The sequence below is a fragment of the Leucopleurus acutus genome (assembly GCF_964270905.1).
Source record: "Leucopleurus acutus genome assembly, chromosome: 7".
In the NCBI taxonomy this organism is placed as follows: Eukaryota; Metazoa; Chordata; class Mammalia; order Artiodactyla; family Delphinidae; genus Leucopleurus; species Leucopleurus acutus.
The window spans coordinates 8,426,176-8,441,413 of record NC_139150.1 but is presented as its reverse complement, the minus strand read 5'-3'; the positions used below and the strand labels follow the sequence as shown (position 1 = coordinate 8,441,413).

General features: G+C 43.7%; 1 protein-coding gene across 3 annotated transcripts in view; it reads left to right on the top strand.

The window, feature by feature from the left end:
* The window catches only part of GARNL3 (GTPase activating Rap/RanGAP domain like 3), a gene marked incomplete at both ends in the record, with an annotated part of 153,893 nt that overhangs the window by 32,002 nt on the left and 106,653 nt on the right, over window positions 1–15,238 (top strand). For 2 of the 3 annotated variants that reach the window (XM_082843295.1, XM_082843294.1), the window contains one exon: window positions 12,128–12,197. In XM_082843295.1, coding sequence (XP_082699421.1) covers window positions 12,128–12,197 — 70 coding nt within the window. Of the gene's footprint in view, window positions 1–6,251; window positions 6,306–12,127; window positions 12,198–15,238 lie in introns of all 3 variants that reach the window. The other variant, XM_082843293.1, reaches the window with a different exon arrangement.

The window sequence follows — 15,238 nt, the reverse complement described above, 5'->3', positions numbered from 1 at the left end:
GGACCTTCCCGGACCGGGGCACGAACCCGCGTCCCCTGCATCAGCAAGCGGACTCTCAACCACTGCGCCACCAGGGAAGCCCCAAGAGTATGACTCTTTTTAATCATTGCTTTTAGGAGGCAAAAAGAAATAGTTTAGGCTGCCCTGCCCTAAATTCACCTAAGCCAACACTCATTTTTATAAATCGCATTTGGCTTTGAATGCAGGCTGGTTGCTTTCCTGTCATCTTCTATAGTAAGAAGTGTTCTTAGTTAAAATGCTTTTGCCTCCTATACTTCTGTGAGTTTGGCTGATCTAGTCTTTTGCTTTCTTTGAATAATGTTCTCCACGTCCGTCAACACTCTCCCTCATCCTTGGCCTCAAAGCCTCATTTTTATAGACTGTCTCAGGATCAGACTACCTTGGTGAAATAAATATTTTAGAAAATCTTTCACAAATATAGTTTGACCTTAAAAGCACAGAGTAAGCTGCTTTTCTTCCACTACGTGGTCTGAATGTACCTGGAGAAAAAAACAACACAGAGAAGGATGAAGTGGATCTAAATTGGTCCAGAAAATTAGAATACAATACAGAGGCCGTTTAAAAAGCAGCCAGGGCCTTCCCCCTCTCCTAGGTTACCTCAAGACAAAATTCAGTCAGTTCCACAGCATTTATATACTTTTATGCTTAAGGCTAAGAATTTTTCACATACTGGTATTGGCTATAAAGGGGATCAAAATATACCACCCCAAAATATGCCACTTTGGCATAAGGATTATTTTGAGCTGAAGGCAATTGAGGAAAAGCAGACACAGGAAGAACTCTCTGCCCTCCCCCGATCTGCCTAAAAGCAGGGCATAAATTTCTCTTTGTAAAAGTTCCCCCTCCCCTCTCTCTACCAAGAGAAGGAGAACAGTCCTTATCACCAGAGACAGAGAAGACACCAAGATGAGTCTACATAAACAAACCTTACTAAATAACCCTATCTACGATTGCTTTCCCCCATATATCTGCCCTCCCGTGATTTACCACTCCTAGAAGCCCCAAATCCCTTTTCTTTTGTCTTGTGACTTCTCCACAATTTATTGCCCTTTGTTAAAATAGTATATAAACCTCTGAGTCTAACTGCTACTTTGGGTTTTCTTTTCTGTGCAGGCCTTGTGCATGTAAAGTTAGAAATAAAATTTGTATGCCTTTTCTCCTGTTAATCTGTCTTTTGTCAGCTTAATTCACAGGTGCCAGTTATAGAACATAAGAGGGTAAAGGGAAAGTTTTTCCTCCTTAACAGCTACTTCCTAAAGTGAGAGCATTTTAGATTACAGGAGAATCTAGCTTATCTCTAGATTTCCACAAAGAGACTTTTTCTTCTTTGTGTTGTTCTTCACGTGCACACACCTTCCTAATGATGCATAACCTCTGTTTCTTCAAATAGTAACTGTGCTCAGACTCTTCACCTGCTAAGTGCTTCATATGTATTTTCTCATTAAATGCAACAGCCCTATGAGGATTGTCCCATGGTTATCAGTATTTGTTGAATTAATTCATTAATCAAGCCCCATTTTACAGTTGTAGAACTGAGAGCCCACGAAAGGCTGTTTCTTGCCTAAAATCAGGCCGTGAATTAGTGGTGGGTTAGACAGAGTTGAGTAAATATCAGGCAACACTTATGTACATGTAATTTCTCTAAACATATAGATGTTAGTTTATTTAAGTTTAGGATCAGAGTTTTTTTTTTTTCTGTATGACATTCTAAAGTAAATTTTTATTATACTATAATTTATAGGCAATAAAATGCAAGAATCTTAAGTTCACAGTTGGATGAGTTTGACACTTGCAGATGTTTCACTTTTTAATGTTACAGTGTTGATCCATTGCCCTTAATTGTATTGCCTATTTATTGAAAGGTGCCAATCTCTAGACATAGGGAATGCCAGCCTCATCATGAGCTAATGGCTGGTGGATGATGTCACAATGTGTTTCATTGTGATGGCCCCCACGACATTTTCTTTGTTTGCTCATATTACTGGCATTGTATTAACCTCTGAAGTGAATTTTTTGAGATTAACCTGATGCAACATTTATAGTATTTTCATGTCTGACTCAAAAACAAATTTCATGAATATGCTGTGTAATGCAGTTCACTTCCAGCAGCAGCTGGCAGTGGACTTGTGAGCACCTGGGGGTGTCTCTCCAGGCCTGATCCTAGAGAAAGTTATGAAGTGGTCCCTGTGTTTGCCCTGCCCCTTCTCTAGGTACCTATCTAGTATGGCTGGCCTCACCCTCCTATGTCACTCCTGGCCCCTGGTAAAGAAGAAAAACCCTGGGGGACATGGTGGCTCTCCTCAGACATTTGAAGGGCTTTCCTATAGAGGTGATCTTGTTTTATATGGCCCCAAAGAGTTGGCTGGCTGGCTTGCTTTCATTCATTCATTCACTCATTATTAAATAAAATCCCACTAATAGCTAACTCTGTACCAGGTATTATGTTACAAGCTAAGGATTTTGCATTGAACAAAACCAACAGAGAACCTGCCACTGTGAAGCTTATATTTTAGTAGGGGAGGCAGATGTTAATCCAATACCCTCTTTGTAATTTCTAATCTGGGGGTGGAGGTGGGGTCAGGAAGAAGAAGGAGTTTGGAGAGCTCATTCCAGGTCCTAAGACGAGAAGATGCTCAGCAAGTTGAAGGAAATGAAGAAGGGCACTGTGGCTGGAGTGCTGAGACAGGGCGAGCGGGCCAGACAGGACAGCTGGCCGGGGGTGTGGAAGTGATGGTAAGGAAATTCAGAAGAAGTGAAAGGGTGAAGATGTAGGACCAGCTGGTGGAAATTAAAGTGTGATGGATTTCAGTTCAATGTAGAAAAAAACTGTTTGACAGGAAGAATGGAGTGCTCTGTGGCATACTGTTTCTTTATCACTAATAGTTTGTAAGTAGAGACTTGCTGGCTATATTTCAAGTATCTGGTAAAGAATACACTATCACAGATACCAGATTGGACACCAAATGACCCTTAAGTCTCTGGACTTGGAAGTCTCTGGACATCTCTGGAAGTCTCTTCTACCCTAAGATCCTATGCTGAGGTGGCAGGAAGACTGACCAGGCTATTGTAGGGATCTGGGTATCAAATAGTGAGGACCCGTGAGATGAAGGACTAAGCTGGCTAAATATGAAAGATGATCACTGAGGAAATGTCCAACCATGGGGGAATGGAGAAGCAGTGGGATAGTGATATAGCAGGGGACTACGCAGCACTGTCAGTGATACAGGTATCAATGTGTACAAATCTCAAACACCAATTGTTCAGAGAAGCTAGTTGCAGGGAGATAGTCACGGTATGGTATACATTTGTGTAAAATTTAAGATCATGCTAAACAGTACTGCATATGGTTTATGACTACGTAGTACAAATATAAAAAATAATAGGGAGTGTGAACCAAATTATTTAGTGATTGTTTCAAGGGAGAGAGAGATGAAAATGAGATCAAGGAGAGGTACACAGGGGTTTCAACTGTATCTATAATGTTCATTATATTATTCTTTATTTTTCTGCATCTTGAAGAAATAAGACAAATTAGAGAAGAAATCCAGGTGATTCTTACATATAGGTAGGTTTTGAGAACCAGAGTCAGTGCTTCTCAAAGTTCAGTGTGCATTTGAATCCTCAGGGGATCTTGTTAAAATGCTGATTCTGTCTCATTAGGTCTGGGGTGGGGCCTGAGGGTCTGCATTTCTAATCAACTCAGGGAAAAGGACCACTCTGAGTAGCGAGGGTCGGAATGACCTTGGTGTTCTCTAGGATTCTCCCTGCCGACAGGACTGTTCGGAAGTGCCCACTCTGGACAGCATGCCTCCCTTCAGGGTCTGGGTACAGTTGGGGGCAGTCTGGGAATCTCGGGAGAGAAGCTTTGAGAACTTGGGAAGGCACACTTTGGAGAGATTTCTCCAAAGAAGTTAAATCGACAGGCGATCCAGGGAGGTACGCAGCAACATATGTTGTCTGCTGACTTTTTTTCCTTAAATACGTTTCTGTTTAACACTTCGTGGTCATGCATGTGCAGGTATCCTGTGGAGCAGTGTTTCCCAAACCAAATGTACTCTGAGCTAGAAATCCCTTCAGTCTTGACATTATAGGAAAGGAGAAGCCAAGGTCGCTAAAGATTAGGGAGGGAGGGAGCAGATGTGCGGACATTACACTTTGTAGGAATCATTTTCTAGGTAGCAGCTCCCAGGTTTCTGGATGGTGGGTCTTGAACTGAGCAGAGTGACAGGCCTCTCATATCCCAAGATGGCATCGGCTACTCAAGAAGGAGACAAAAGAGGCTGTTGTACAGTTTACCAAATTTGCTATACACAGGTGTGATGTGCTTGCACAAAGTTTTTGTTCCTGTGAAGTCCGATGTCCTGTATATTTTCCCACCGCGCCATAAGTGCTATGACAGCAGAGAGCACACGTCTCAGGTTTAGCACCTGGCCCAGCACCTGGGACCTCACAGGTGCTCAGGAACTGTTTATGGAATGAGTGAATGAATTTCAACTCCGATACAGGTCTTTTTTAAATTAACCTTTTTATTTTGAGAGCATAATAGATTCATATGCAGTTAGAAGAAGTGACACAGAGAGATCCCAGGTACCCTTTACCCAGTTTCCCCCAATGGTAACATCTGGCATAACTATAGTAAAGTATCAGTCACAGCCAGGAAATGGTCAGTGATACAATCCATTGGCCTTAGATTTCCCCAGTGTCACATGCAGTCTTATCATATGTGTAGGTTCATTTCTCCACCACCACAGATAAGACACAGACATGGCTCCATCACCACAGAGTCCCTTATGCTGCCCTTTTATGACCACACCTACCTCGCTCTATAATTTTGTCATTTCAAGAATGTTGTATAGTAGAATCACACAGTAAGTAATCTTTTATGGTTGGCCTTTTCCACTCCATACGATTCCCTGGACATTCATCCAAGTTGTTGTATCTGTCAGTAGTGTGTTCCTTTTCCTGGCTGAGGGATATTCCGTGGTGGGCATGCACCACAGTTCGTTTATCCATTCACCCTTCCAAAGACTTCTAGGCTTTTTCTAGCTTGGGGCTATTATGAATAAAGCTGATATGAACATTTGTGTATAGGTATTTGTGAATATATTTTTTCATTTTTCTGGGATAAATGCCCAAGAGTGCAAGTGCTGGGTCATATGGTAACTGCATATTTAATTTTATAAGAAACTGCCAACTGGTTTCCAAAGAGGCTTGGCTTACCTTGCACATTCCCACCCACAGTCTATATATATATTTTAAATAAATTTATTTATTTTATTTCTTTTATATTTATTTTTGGCTGTATTGGGTCTTCGTTGCTGCGCGCAGGCTTTCTCTAGTTGTGGCGAGCGGGGGCTACTCTTCGTTGTGGTGCACAGGCTTCTCATTGCAGTGGCTTCTCTTGTTGCCGAGCACGGGCTCTGGGCGCGCGGGCTTCAGTAGTTGTGGCGCGTGGGCTCAGTAGTTGTGGCTCGCGGGCTCTAGAGCACAGGCTCAGTAGTTGTGGCGCATGGGCTTAGTTGCTCCGCGGCATGTGGGATCTTCCCGGACCAGAGCTCGAACCTGTGTCCCCTGCATTGGCAGGCGGATTCTTAACCACTGCACCACCAGGGAAGCCCCCACCCACAGTCTATAAGTGGTCCAGTTGCTCCATGTCTTCGCCAAAGTTTGGTATGGTTGCTGTTTTTTATTTAGAGATAGAATTCCAAGGGCACTGGTACAGATCATTATTGGAAGGAGCCTTGCAATGAATTACCACAAGACTTTAGTAATAGCAGAGAACCTGGTAAGTTCCAGGGACACCTGTCTTTGTCCAGAAACTTAGTAGATACATAAATACTGTAGGAGGAATGCATTCTAGAATGTTAGAGAAGTGAGGATTAGAATGAGAAAGATGACTGACTAATGGTGGGAGGTAACATCAAATATACCCAAAGATATGTCAGAATATCTAATGGCAGATAGCGGGTGGAGGAGGGAAAGGAGAAAAGGGGGCAGGAACCCACCTGCGTTCAAGTAGAGCAAAGGCCAGCAGAGGTTATCATTAATTCATGACTCGTTAATTCAACAAATATTCATGGAGCAGCCTGCTATGAGCCAGGCATTCTGAGACACATGGGACATGGTCATGACCGAGGTCGGTAAGGTCCCTGACAGTTAGAATAACCAGCATTTATTTATGTGTCAGGTGTTGTGCTAAGCACCTATGATATCTTTTAATCCTCCCACAGAGACAGATGTTATTTTAAGCCCATGTTACAGATGAGGAAACAAGCTCAGAGAGGATAAGTAACTTGCCTGGGGCCACAGAGCTAGAGTGCCATGGAGCTGACATTCAAAGCCAGGCATGTCTGACCACCTTATGGTTGGTGGAACTTGCTAAGGGATGGTAAACTTAAGATCCTGGTACAGGAGCACCTGGTACTGTGACCCCATAAGCACAGTTGGGGAACAAGATGCCGTCTGGAGCCAGAATCCAGGGGCTCGGATTTCCTGGGACCCTTACACTCTAGAAATCCTCTTGCTTACTTCCTACTTCCTAGTGTCTGAAATCTCTTCAAAAGAGGACAGGATTCTTCCATTTCGTCATTAGAAGTTAATGTATAATTGCAGCTCTGCTTTTTTGTGTCACTTATCTTCAGAAGGAGAGACAACTGCTCCCTTATGTGCAATAAGCTATTCTCGTACCTGTTGTTAGGAGGCCCGGGGCTACTTCCAAGCCTAAATCTGTAGTCTGGCACATTTTTCAGCTTCTCTGTCCCTCAAATAGGGGGATCCCATCCATCTGTCTATTACAAACTGCTTATCAAGGGGGCGGAGGTGTTGTCCCGGCACTCCTGACATTGAGCTCTGCTGTCGGTAAGCCTGTTGCTTTTCACAAATTCTCTCTGCTGATCCAGGAGGAGTCCCGTTCTGCCATTGGCTTTAACTCTTCCAGCAGGGCTGGAGTTGACTGAGGCCTGGAATAGGGGGGTCTGGCCAGTTGTTAGGGTCAGTCACTAATCTCTGGGCCACTTGGGTAAGGACCTGTATCGCTGAGTTTCAGCTTCCTTTTTTTCCCCTTTTTCAGTTTCCATAACTTCGCCTCTTTGGAGGGGGTTGTCCTGCTTTCCAGGTCCCTGACTTACATAATGGTAATTTTTCTAGCCTCTGTGTGGAGCTGGAAATCTTTGCTCTCATCCGGGCCTTCTTTAGAGATTTAACATGATGGTCCTCAGCTCTGTTCATGCTCGCAAAGAGTGATCCAGCATCCTCTCACGTTAATTTACTAAAACAGAAAGAGTTTCTATTTAGAGCCTAGACCACAGTCCCTGTGAGGAACTTGAACCCTCTGATTCTTTTTTGCACCTGCCTTGTTCTGGTGACATGCTGTTGGGTCCCAAGTATTTTCTAGGTGAGGTCACACTGCCAACACTTTTAGGGAGGGGATGTCGTGCTGAGCTGTGATGCTGCCCTTAGCCCCGCCCTAGGAGGCTGCTTGGCCCCAGGTCTCCCTTTCCACCACAGGGGAAAAAAAGGCATCTTACATTTGGTAGTATATATGAGTCCATGCCACTCTCTCACTTTGTCCCAGCTTACCCTTCCCCCTCCCCATGTCCTCAAGTCCATTCTCTACGTCTGCATTGTAAAGCAATTATACTCCAATAAACATGTTTTAAAAAAAAAAAAAAGGCATCTTATTTAAAATTCTTTAAAAAGTTGGTAATCATGTATGCTGCACGCCCCTTCCCAGGGCTCTCTCTAACAACCGGAGAAGAATTCATACTAATAAAAAGAGTGATAATAAGAGCTAACATTTATTGAGTAGTTTTCATGTAATAGACGTTATGCTTAGAATAAATTTTTATCTGCTCTTTTTAGTTTATTCTTTATAACCCTATTAAGTAGGTGATACTATCAACCACATTTTATACATGTGGGAACTAATGCCCAGGGAGATTAAGAACCCACATCTGTGACTGAAGCACTTGCCCTTAGGGACTATATGACACCTCCTCCCATTCATGGAAAACTTGATCAAGGCCTTGTCCTTCCTTATAAAAGTGCCGCAGAATGGCTAACAGGTTTCCCAGGGATTCCAGAGTCATATGGAAGAGCAGTATTTTTCAAAACATTGTCTGTGAACCCCGTGCATCAGAATTCCCACCACTGCTTATTAAAATCGCAGTCAGGCTGAATCACAACCTCTGGGAATAGGGCCAGGGAATCTGCATTTTTAGAAAGCTCTCCCCCCCCCCGGGGATTCTGATGGACTCTAATAAACACTGCTATTTTCATTGGCATACTAATCACAGCTTATGGGTAGGCCTGAAACCAGCAAAAGGCATTGGTGAGGCTCTAGGGCAGGGGTTGGGCAGTCTTTCTATAAAGGGCCAGAGAGTAAATAGTTTGGGCTTTGCAGGCCCTACAGTTCTCTGTTGCAACTCCTCGACTCTGCCATTGAAACCCAAAAGCAGCCACAGACAGCCTATCACCAAAGCGCGTGGCTGTACCCCAATAAAACTTAGTATTCAAAAACAGGCAGTGCGAGGCCAGAGCTTGCTGACCCCCATAGTCATCCTGGCCCACCAGCCCTCTGACAGCCCCTTTTGTGTGGGGCTTATTCTTACACTACTTTCTGTTACCTACAGAGAGCTGTACCCATGAAATTAAAATCACCTGTTGTAACAGATTAAACCTCGAATCTTAGTGGCTTCAAGCAATCAAAGTTCTTTCTCTCTCATCTCACAGTCCAGTGAGGGTGTGCCTACTTAGGATATTCTGTGTGGTCATTTAGGGACGAGGACTCCTTCGTGGTGCGGCTTCACCCCTCTTGGTCCTCACAGCCAGCGGATGAGGAAAGAGAGCAAGGATTATTCATGGGAAATTTGTATGGGCGTCGTCTGGAAGAGGTACCCATCATTTCTACCCACATTTCACTGGCCAGAATTCTTATTGTTTGGGGTCCAGAAACAGTGATTTCTCAAGCCTGTGAGGCCCTTGGTCTCGAGACTCTCTCTAGTCCCTTCTGTCTTTGCTTGAAATCCATCCAGTTCTAGCCCGGGCTCATCTCTTCCTTGAAAAAACCTTGCTAAGGTCAGCCAGTAGGAGCCAGCCCACGGGTTCACTCTGACCTGTCCAGCCACGTTCCTTAGAGCTGCAGGCTCAGAAGGCACAGGTCCACCTCTTCAGTTACTGTAGGTGCAAGTTTTATCACCAGTTTGCTACTCTACAACCTAGATCTCTGTCTCTCCAGCCTCTGAGATGCATTTCCTCCCTGGCTGCTGCCTGCCTGTGAAGCCTGTGCCACGTATTTTAGGTTGTTGCCATGGTAGTAGCACCCCACTGCAAGATACCGACTTCTGTGCTAGTTCAGGTAGCACAGCGGCTTTCACAGGTAAACCCAAACTCTGCGTGATTAACACAACTAAATGTTTATTTCTTGCTCACAGCATATTCTAATACAGATGTTCTTAAAGGTATGACCTTCCACTTGGGTTTTTCCTTCTTGGAGCTCTGCCTTCCTCTGGGTCCTCATGGTCCTCTCCACCCTGCTGGCCGCAGGGAAAGAGGGCAGGTACTTCCCACGGCATCCCACAGGCACATCACTTTGGTCTGTGTTTTCTTGGCCAGAAATCAGTCATATGGTCACAGTCACTGCAAGAAGGGCTAGGAAATGTAGTCTAGTGACAAGCCCCAGAGGAACCGGAAGTAGGTTTTGGTGTGCACGTAGGCATATCTGCCTCTTGGGCCAGGACTGTCTGGACTGATGAAGTACCGTCCGGGGGCTTATCAGGAAGAAGTTCAACAGGTGGCCTGCCTAGGTGCTCACGAGGGACGTTATCAGGCAGCAGCTAGTGAGATCTGAAAGATGTGCAAATATCTTCACAGACGCAACAAACGTTTACTGCATGTCCACCCTGTGCCCAGCAGTGGGTCAGACTCTGGGGACCTGGAGGAGAACAAAACTCCCCTTGGAGCTTGGGGTGATCCCCCTAAACACGACCCTTGTGCTGCTGGGTGCCAAGGGGCCAGAGAGCCTGGGGACAGAGGAGGGGAGTGGGGCGGGTTTTTTAACATGGCTGGTTTGAGTGCCTCCTGCCGCCCTAGAAATGCATCCTGTATAGTTCAGCCTGCCAGCCACCATTAGCAAGCGCTGTCTCTGCAGTGTATTGGATGAAATGTAATTAGAGGGGAAAAGGGCAGCCGATGGCTGATGTTCTGTTTCTCTCTCTCTTGGTTGTTTTCCTAGGACATTGTTTTCCCTCTATGAGGCTTCTAAGGAGGTGGCTGCTCCAGGATGTAGGGTCGTCACCTTTTTTTGTGTTTGTTTCTGGCTGTTGGCAAAGTTAGGGAGCTGGCACTGTGTCTTGGACCCCCCTCTGTGGTGCTGAGGACGGCACAGGGAGGGACCCAGAGCCCGGCATCCTTGCTTTTTTCATGTTGTTGGCCATTTGGGTTAGAAGCCACTGTTGCTGCGGTTGGTGACTGCGTCATGGGCCTGGCATAACTGATGAGGTGGGCTGAGGTCTGGGCAGACAGCGCTCAGTCAACAGCCATTGAGCATCGGCTCTGTGTCTGACCTCTGTCCAAGCCCGTGGACACTTCCCTCCCCGGAGCCCACTCCCTCTCGGTAACTCGGGGCACTGGGGAAGGATCTTGAAACTGTTATGTAAGGCAATGAAAGTATCCTCCAGGAGCGTTTTCAAAAAGGGCTAAGAAAATGGGCATAGAGGACATGGCTAACACTGGAGCAGGCCACGGAGGGAAGTTTTTACATCTCTTTCAGAGATTTTTCGGTAGAAAATCATGTCACTAGAAGCAGGAAGGTAGCCTGGGTAAATATCTAGGACACCCTTCCAAGCTGCATTCATTAATTTGTCACATGGTTTCAGCTAAGGCAGGGAGGACTACAAAAGGTTAAATCTCTCCAATACGATGAACTCAGCCATCCCTGTGAAATGGAGGAAGCGGAATACCATTAGACTCTCTAATCTCATTTCTCTCTTGCTGTCCTTCTTGGAGCCTATCAAATACTGACCTGGCAGAGAGTCAGTTCTGTGGCCGTGAAACATCAGAGTCAGTCTCTTTCTGAACGTGCCAACAGGGCTGTAATTTAGAAAATGTAGCCTACCTTTTAAGGAAGGATGAAAAGGTACTCAATGCACCTTTCTTTGCATGTTAGATCCCAAATATTTGGGATATATTAAACACGTAATTCCTGGGGAATTTTATTTTCTGTTTTATTAGAGTATTTGCATGACATATTAGAACCAACTTATTAAAACTGTTTGTATTTGTGGATCTCCGGTGGTTTCATGAGTACTGCTTGAGGTCCTATATATGCCAAGTATTCAATAAAATGTGTCTTTTGAGTGTGTAACTATGCATTCAAGATGCAAATGCAGTAACAATTTTGCCCTTGTTTTAATTACTCTTCCTCAACAATGCATGTGATTTTTCTTATCTGATTTAAGCCTTTTTTGAGGGGAGGGGGTAGGAAAGTATTAGCTACTGCCATGTAAAAAAAGCTAAATATACTTGGAAGTTGGAATTTTACATTTTTCTGTTAGTCCTAGTCTGTTTCCATATTGTCATGTTGTCATAAATTAAAGGGGAGGGCGTGGGGCCTACCAGGATTTTGAAGTTTTTTTTTTCCTCCTATTTAAAGTTTATGTCTCCTGTATAGCATCCCATAATGCTGGTTATTTTTATGCTGAATATTTGGGACAAAGAGCCTCTCTTAAATGAAAGATAATTGCAAGCTTTGTCCCTTGCCTCAAGTTTACTGCAGGTTTTCTCTCCTCGTTGGTTATACAAAATGAAATTATAAACCACCAGTAGCCTGGGAGATGTCAATCGATTCCAAATGACTAAATATTTAATTCAATCATTGCCTATACTTCCAGGGATGACTCGGGTGTTTTTCTTCTTACTGAGGGCTCCATGCACGCCCGGCTCTGCAATGGCTGCTGAGGACTGTGTCTGTTGCAAGGAGGCTCCCCTGCAGTGAGGAGCTGGGCAAGCCTGTTCCATAGCAGCCCTTTTTGCAAATGGTAGTGGATTTTTGCAGAAGGTTTGTGGCCAGATCGCTATGTATAATACTGATGAAGCATTTTTGTTCCAGCTCTGTCTCGGAAGACCTAGGCTGTAGACGTGGGGATTTCAGTAGGAAACATTATGGATCTGTGGAGCTGGTAAGTTTACACTGTCTGTTCAGTGGTAGAACATTGATTTTGATTTAGAGAGGATCGCCAAGCTCTTCAGATCTTTTGTTGTATATTTACTGTTAGACCATGTGAGTACAGTATAAGGACTGGATGGGAATGAATGACTACTGAAGGGCTATAATAATTTGATCATCTTTATCTGTGTGTTTTTACTGTTACGTACTTTTAATCTGTGTCTTTCAGTGTGTTAAAACATGTGGCTTGGTATTTTTCTCTGTTAATGGTGTTATATAATTAAATAAAATCATTTATGAATTAAGAAAGGTAGCATTTGTTTTTATGTTATCTTGTTCCTAAAAGTTTCTAAATCTAGTTTTTGAGGTTTAAATATTATTGTAATACATATTCTGATTTTTCTGTACCTTTGCTCTCTGGGTATGTGATAGGAGTTAGAATATTTATGAGCTCTTTTTTTTCCTGTTAAAAGTATATGTGTTGGGCTAGATAAATGACTGTGATAGGTAATAGATATCTGGAATGAAAATATCCATATTTTCTTTAATGAGAGAGATTGGGGATTGTGTTATGATTTTTTTTAATTGTATGCTTTCATTTTAAAAGAGGCATAATGAAGGCATATCATAGCCTCAGTTTTTTAAAAGACAGAATTGTGAGTTCTTTTCCCACAAGAAAAGAACAAATTGCATGGAAATTTGAACAAATTTTCAGGAAAATGTGCTCATAAGATTCTCTTGGTTATTAAAACATTAAATTTATTATTTCTGTCTATTTACAAAAACTGAGTTGATGGGATCCATTTGTATAGTACCCAGTTATCCCCGATTAATATAAGCTGCATTCTTGCAGGGTTTAAAAAGTAAAAAAAAATTATGCCAGAATCATGTACCAGTAGCATTCTACTTGAATTCAAGCATATATTACAGGTTTGACTGTGTACCTGCCCCAGGTATATTCCTGAAAATATGCATTAAGTAAAAGATTTGGTCCTTGTTCTTAGGGTGCTTACTGTCCTCCAGCTGGGCAGATAAGATATACATAATATATCTAAAGAATGAATTTAGTCACGTGAAAGATGCACTGGTTGATTCAATCAATGCCTGTTCTGTGTGAGTCACTGGTGACACCATGCCAACTCAGACCACCACCTCTCCTGAAAGAGCATGTGCATAACTATAATTCAGAGTGGGAATTGGTAAATATTGTGAGAAGCACACAGATAGGGCCTGGTGGGGGTTGGGAAAAGGAGGGAGCAACCCATTCTAGCCAGGCATCTCGGGGAAGCAGCCTGGAAGGCCTTATGGGGGCTGTGGGATGTGGGTCGGTGGCAAGGAAGACAGACAGTAGATATTTGCACACTGCAAGATTCTTGGCAGTGATGATTCGAAGGGCAGCAAGCAAATGGTCCTGCCCAAGCAGAGAGTGTAGGGCAGCAGAGCATAGTGGTTACATAGCAGCTAGGCTTTGGACTCAAACAGGCCTGCATTCACATGCCAGTTCCATCACTTATTATCTTTGTAAACATCTCTGAACCCCAGGGGTGCCTAAGAGCTTGTGCTCTGAATTCATTCTTGTTTCATCATTTACTAGTTGTATGATCTGGAACTTCTTTGAGCCTCAGTTTTCTCATCTATGAAATGGGGTTTATTAATATTATCTACCTTATAGGGTTGTCAGGAGGATTAAATGAGATGATGCACGTAAGCACAGTCCCTGTTAACTAGCTATAGCAACAAAGATGAAATTTGGTAGCAAAAGTAGGACCTTGACTCTTAGGTAAAGACTTGAACGTGATCTAATGAGTATGGAGCTCTGTAAACAATGAGAGTGGTGTCTGGGGGAGACAACGTAGGTGTGTAGAATGGACCCTTTATAGACTTGTGGAAATCACAGAATATCAGACTGGGAACGTACTTCAGAGCAGCAGTTTCAAGCTTGAACAGGCATCAGAATCACCTGGAGAGTTTATTAAAACAAATTGCTGGATCCCACCCCCAGAGTTTCAAGTTCAGTAGGTCGGGGTTAACCTAGATTTTGCACTTCTAACAAGCTCCCAGATGATGTTGATGCTGCTGGTGGCAGGATCACCCTTGAAGAAACCCTGCCTTACTGAATCCTAGACTAGGCATCAGTTATCCCCAGCCTGATGAGGCAGCTCATTGAGCAAAAGTTCTTCAATCCATCTGTTCAGGTTTTTACTCTAGAGCCATGATTGTGTGTGTGTGTGTGTGTGTGTGTGTGTGTGTGTGTTTATAACTTTTTAAATATTATGAAGTAACTTTTAAATACATTTTAAAATTCCATGTGTAATTTCACCACCTTGAATCAAGTATTTTCATCTCCTTTGGTACCTTCCAATTTTTATAGCTCCAAAGCCATTTCTACATGGCTGTAATCAAATTATACATTTACTTTCGCATTCCTCTTTTTTCATTTAACTGTATTTTGTAACTGTCTTCTTGTCATGTAGTCTTTGAAGTTACCATTTTAATCGGTGCATGATAGCCCAACAAGGTGATAAACAATTATCTGTGGAACAGTTTCCTTCCTTTTGTAAAATCAGGTTGTTTCTAGTTTTCCCACGTTAGAAATGACATGCGCTAGAGGCTGCAATGGTTGGGAAAGATGCAATGAGCAAGTTCCAGTTTTGCCATCTGAGGATCTGTTGAAATTCTGACTCCAGTGTTTTAGGGAGGAGACATTTTCTCTCGCCTATGAACGGCAGAGTATTATTAAATTAAAAACCATTTTATCGGGGCTTCCCTGGTGGCGCAGTGGTGGAGGGTCCGCCTGCCGTTGTGGGGTACGTGGGTTCGTGCCCCGGTCCGGGAGGATCCCGCATGCCGCGGGGCGGCTGGGCCCGTGGGCCATGGCCGCTGAGCCTGCGCGTCCGGAGCCTGTGCTCCGCAGCGGGAGAGGCCGCAGCGGTGAGAGGCCCGCGTACCGCAAAAAAAAAAAAAACAAAAAACATTTTATGCGTCCTAAGTTCATGAGAAGGCGAGTTTAATTTTTCTTAACCTGGTTTGATGAATATTGTTGGGAACCCAATC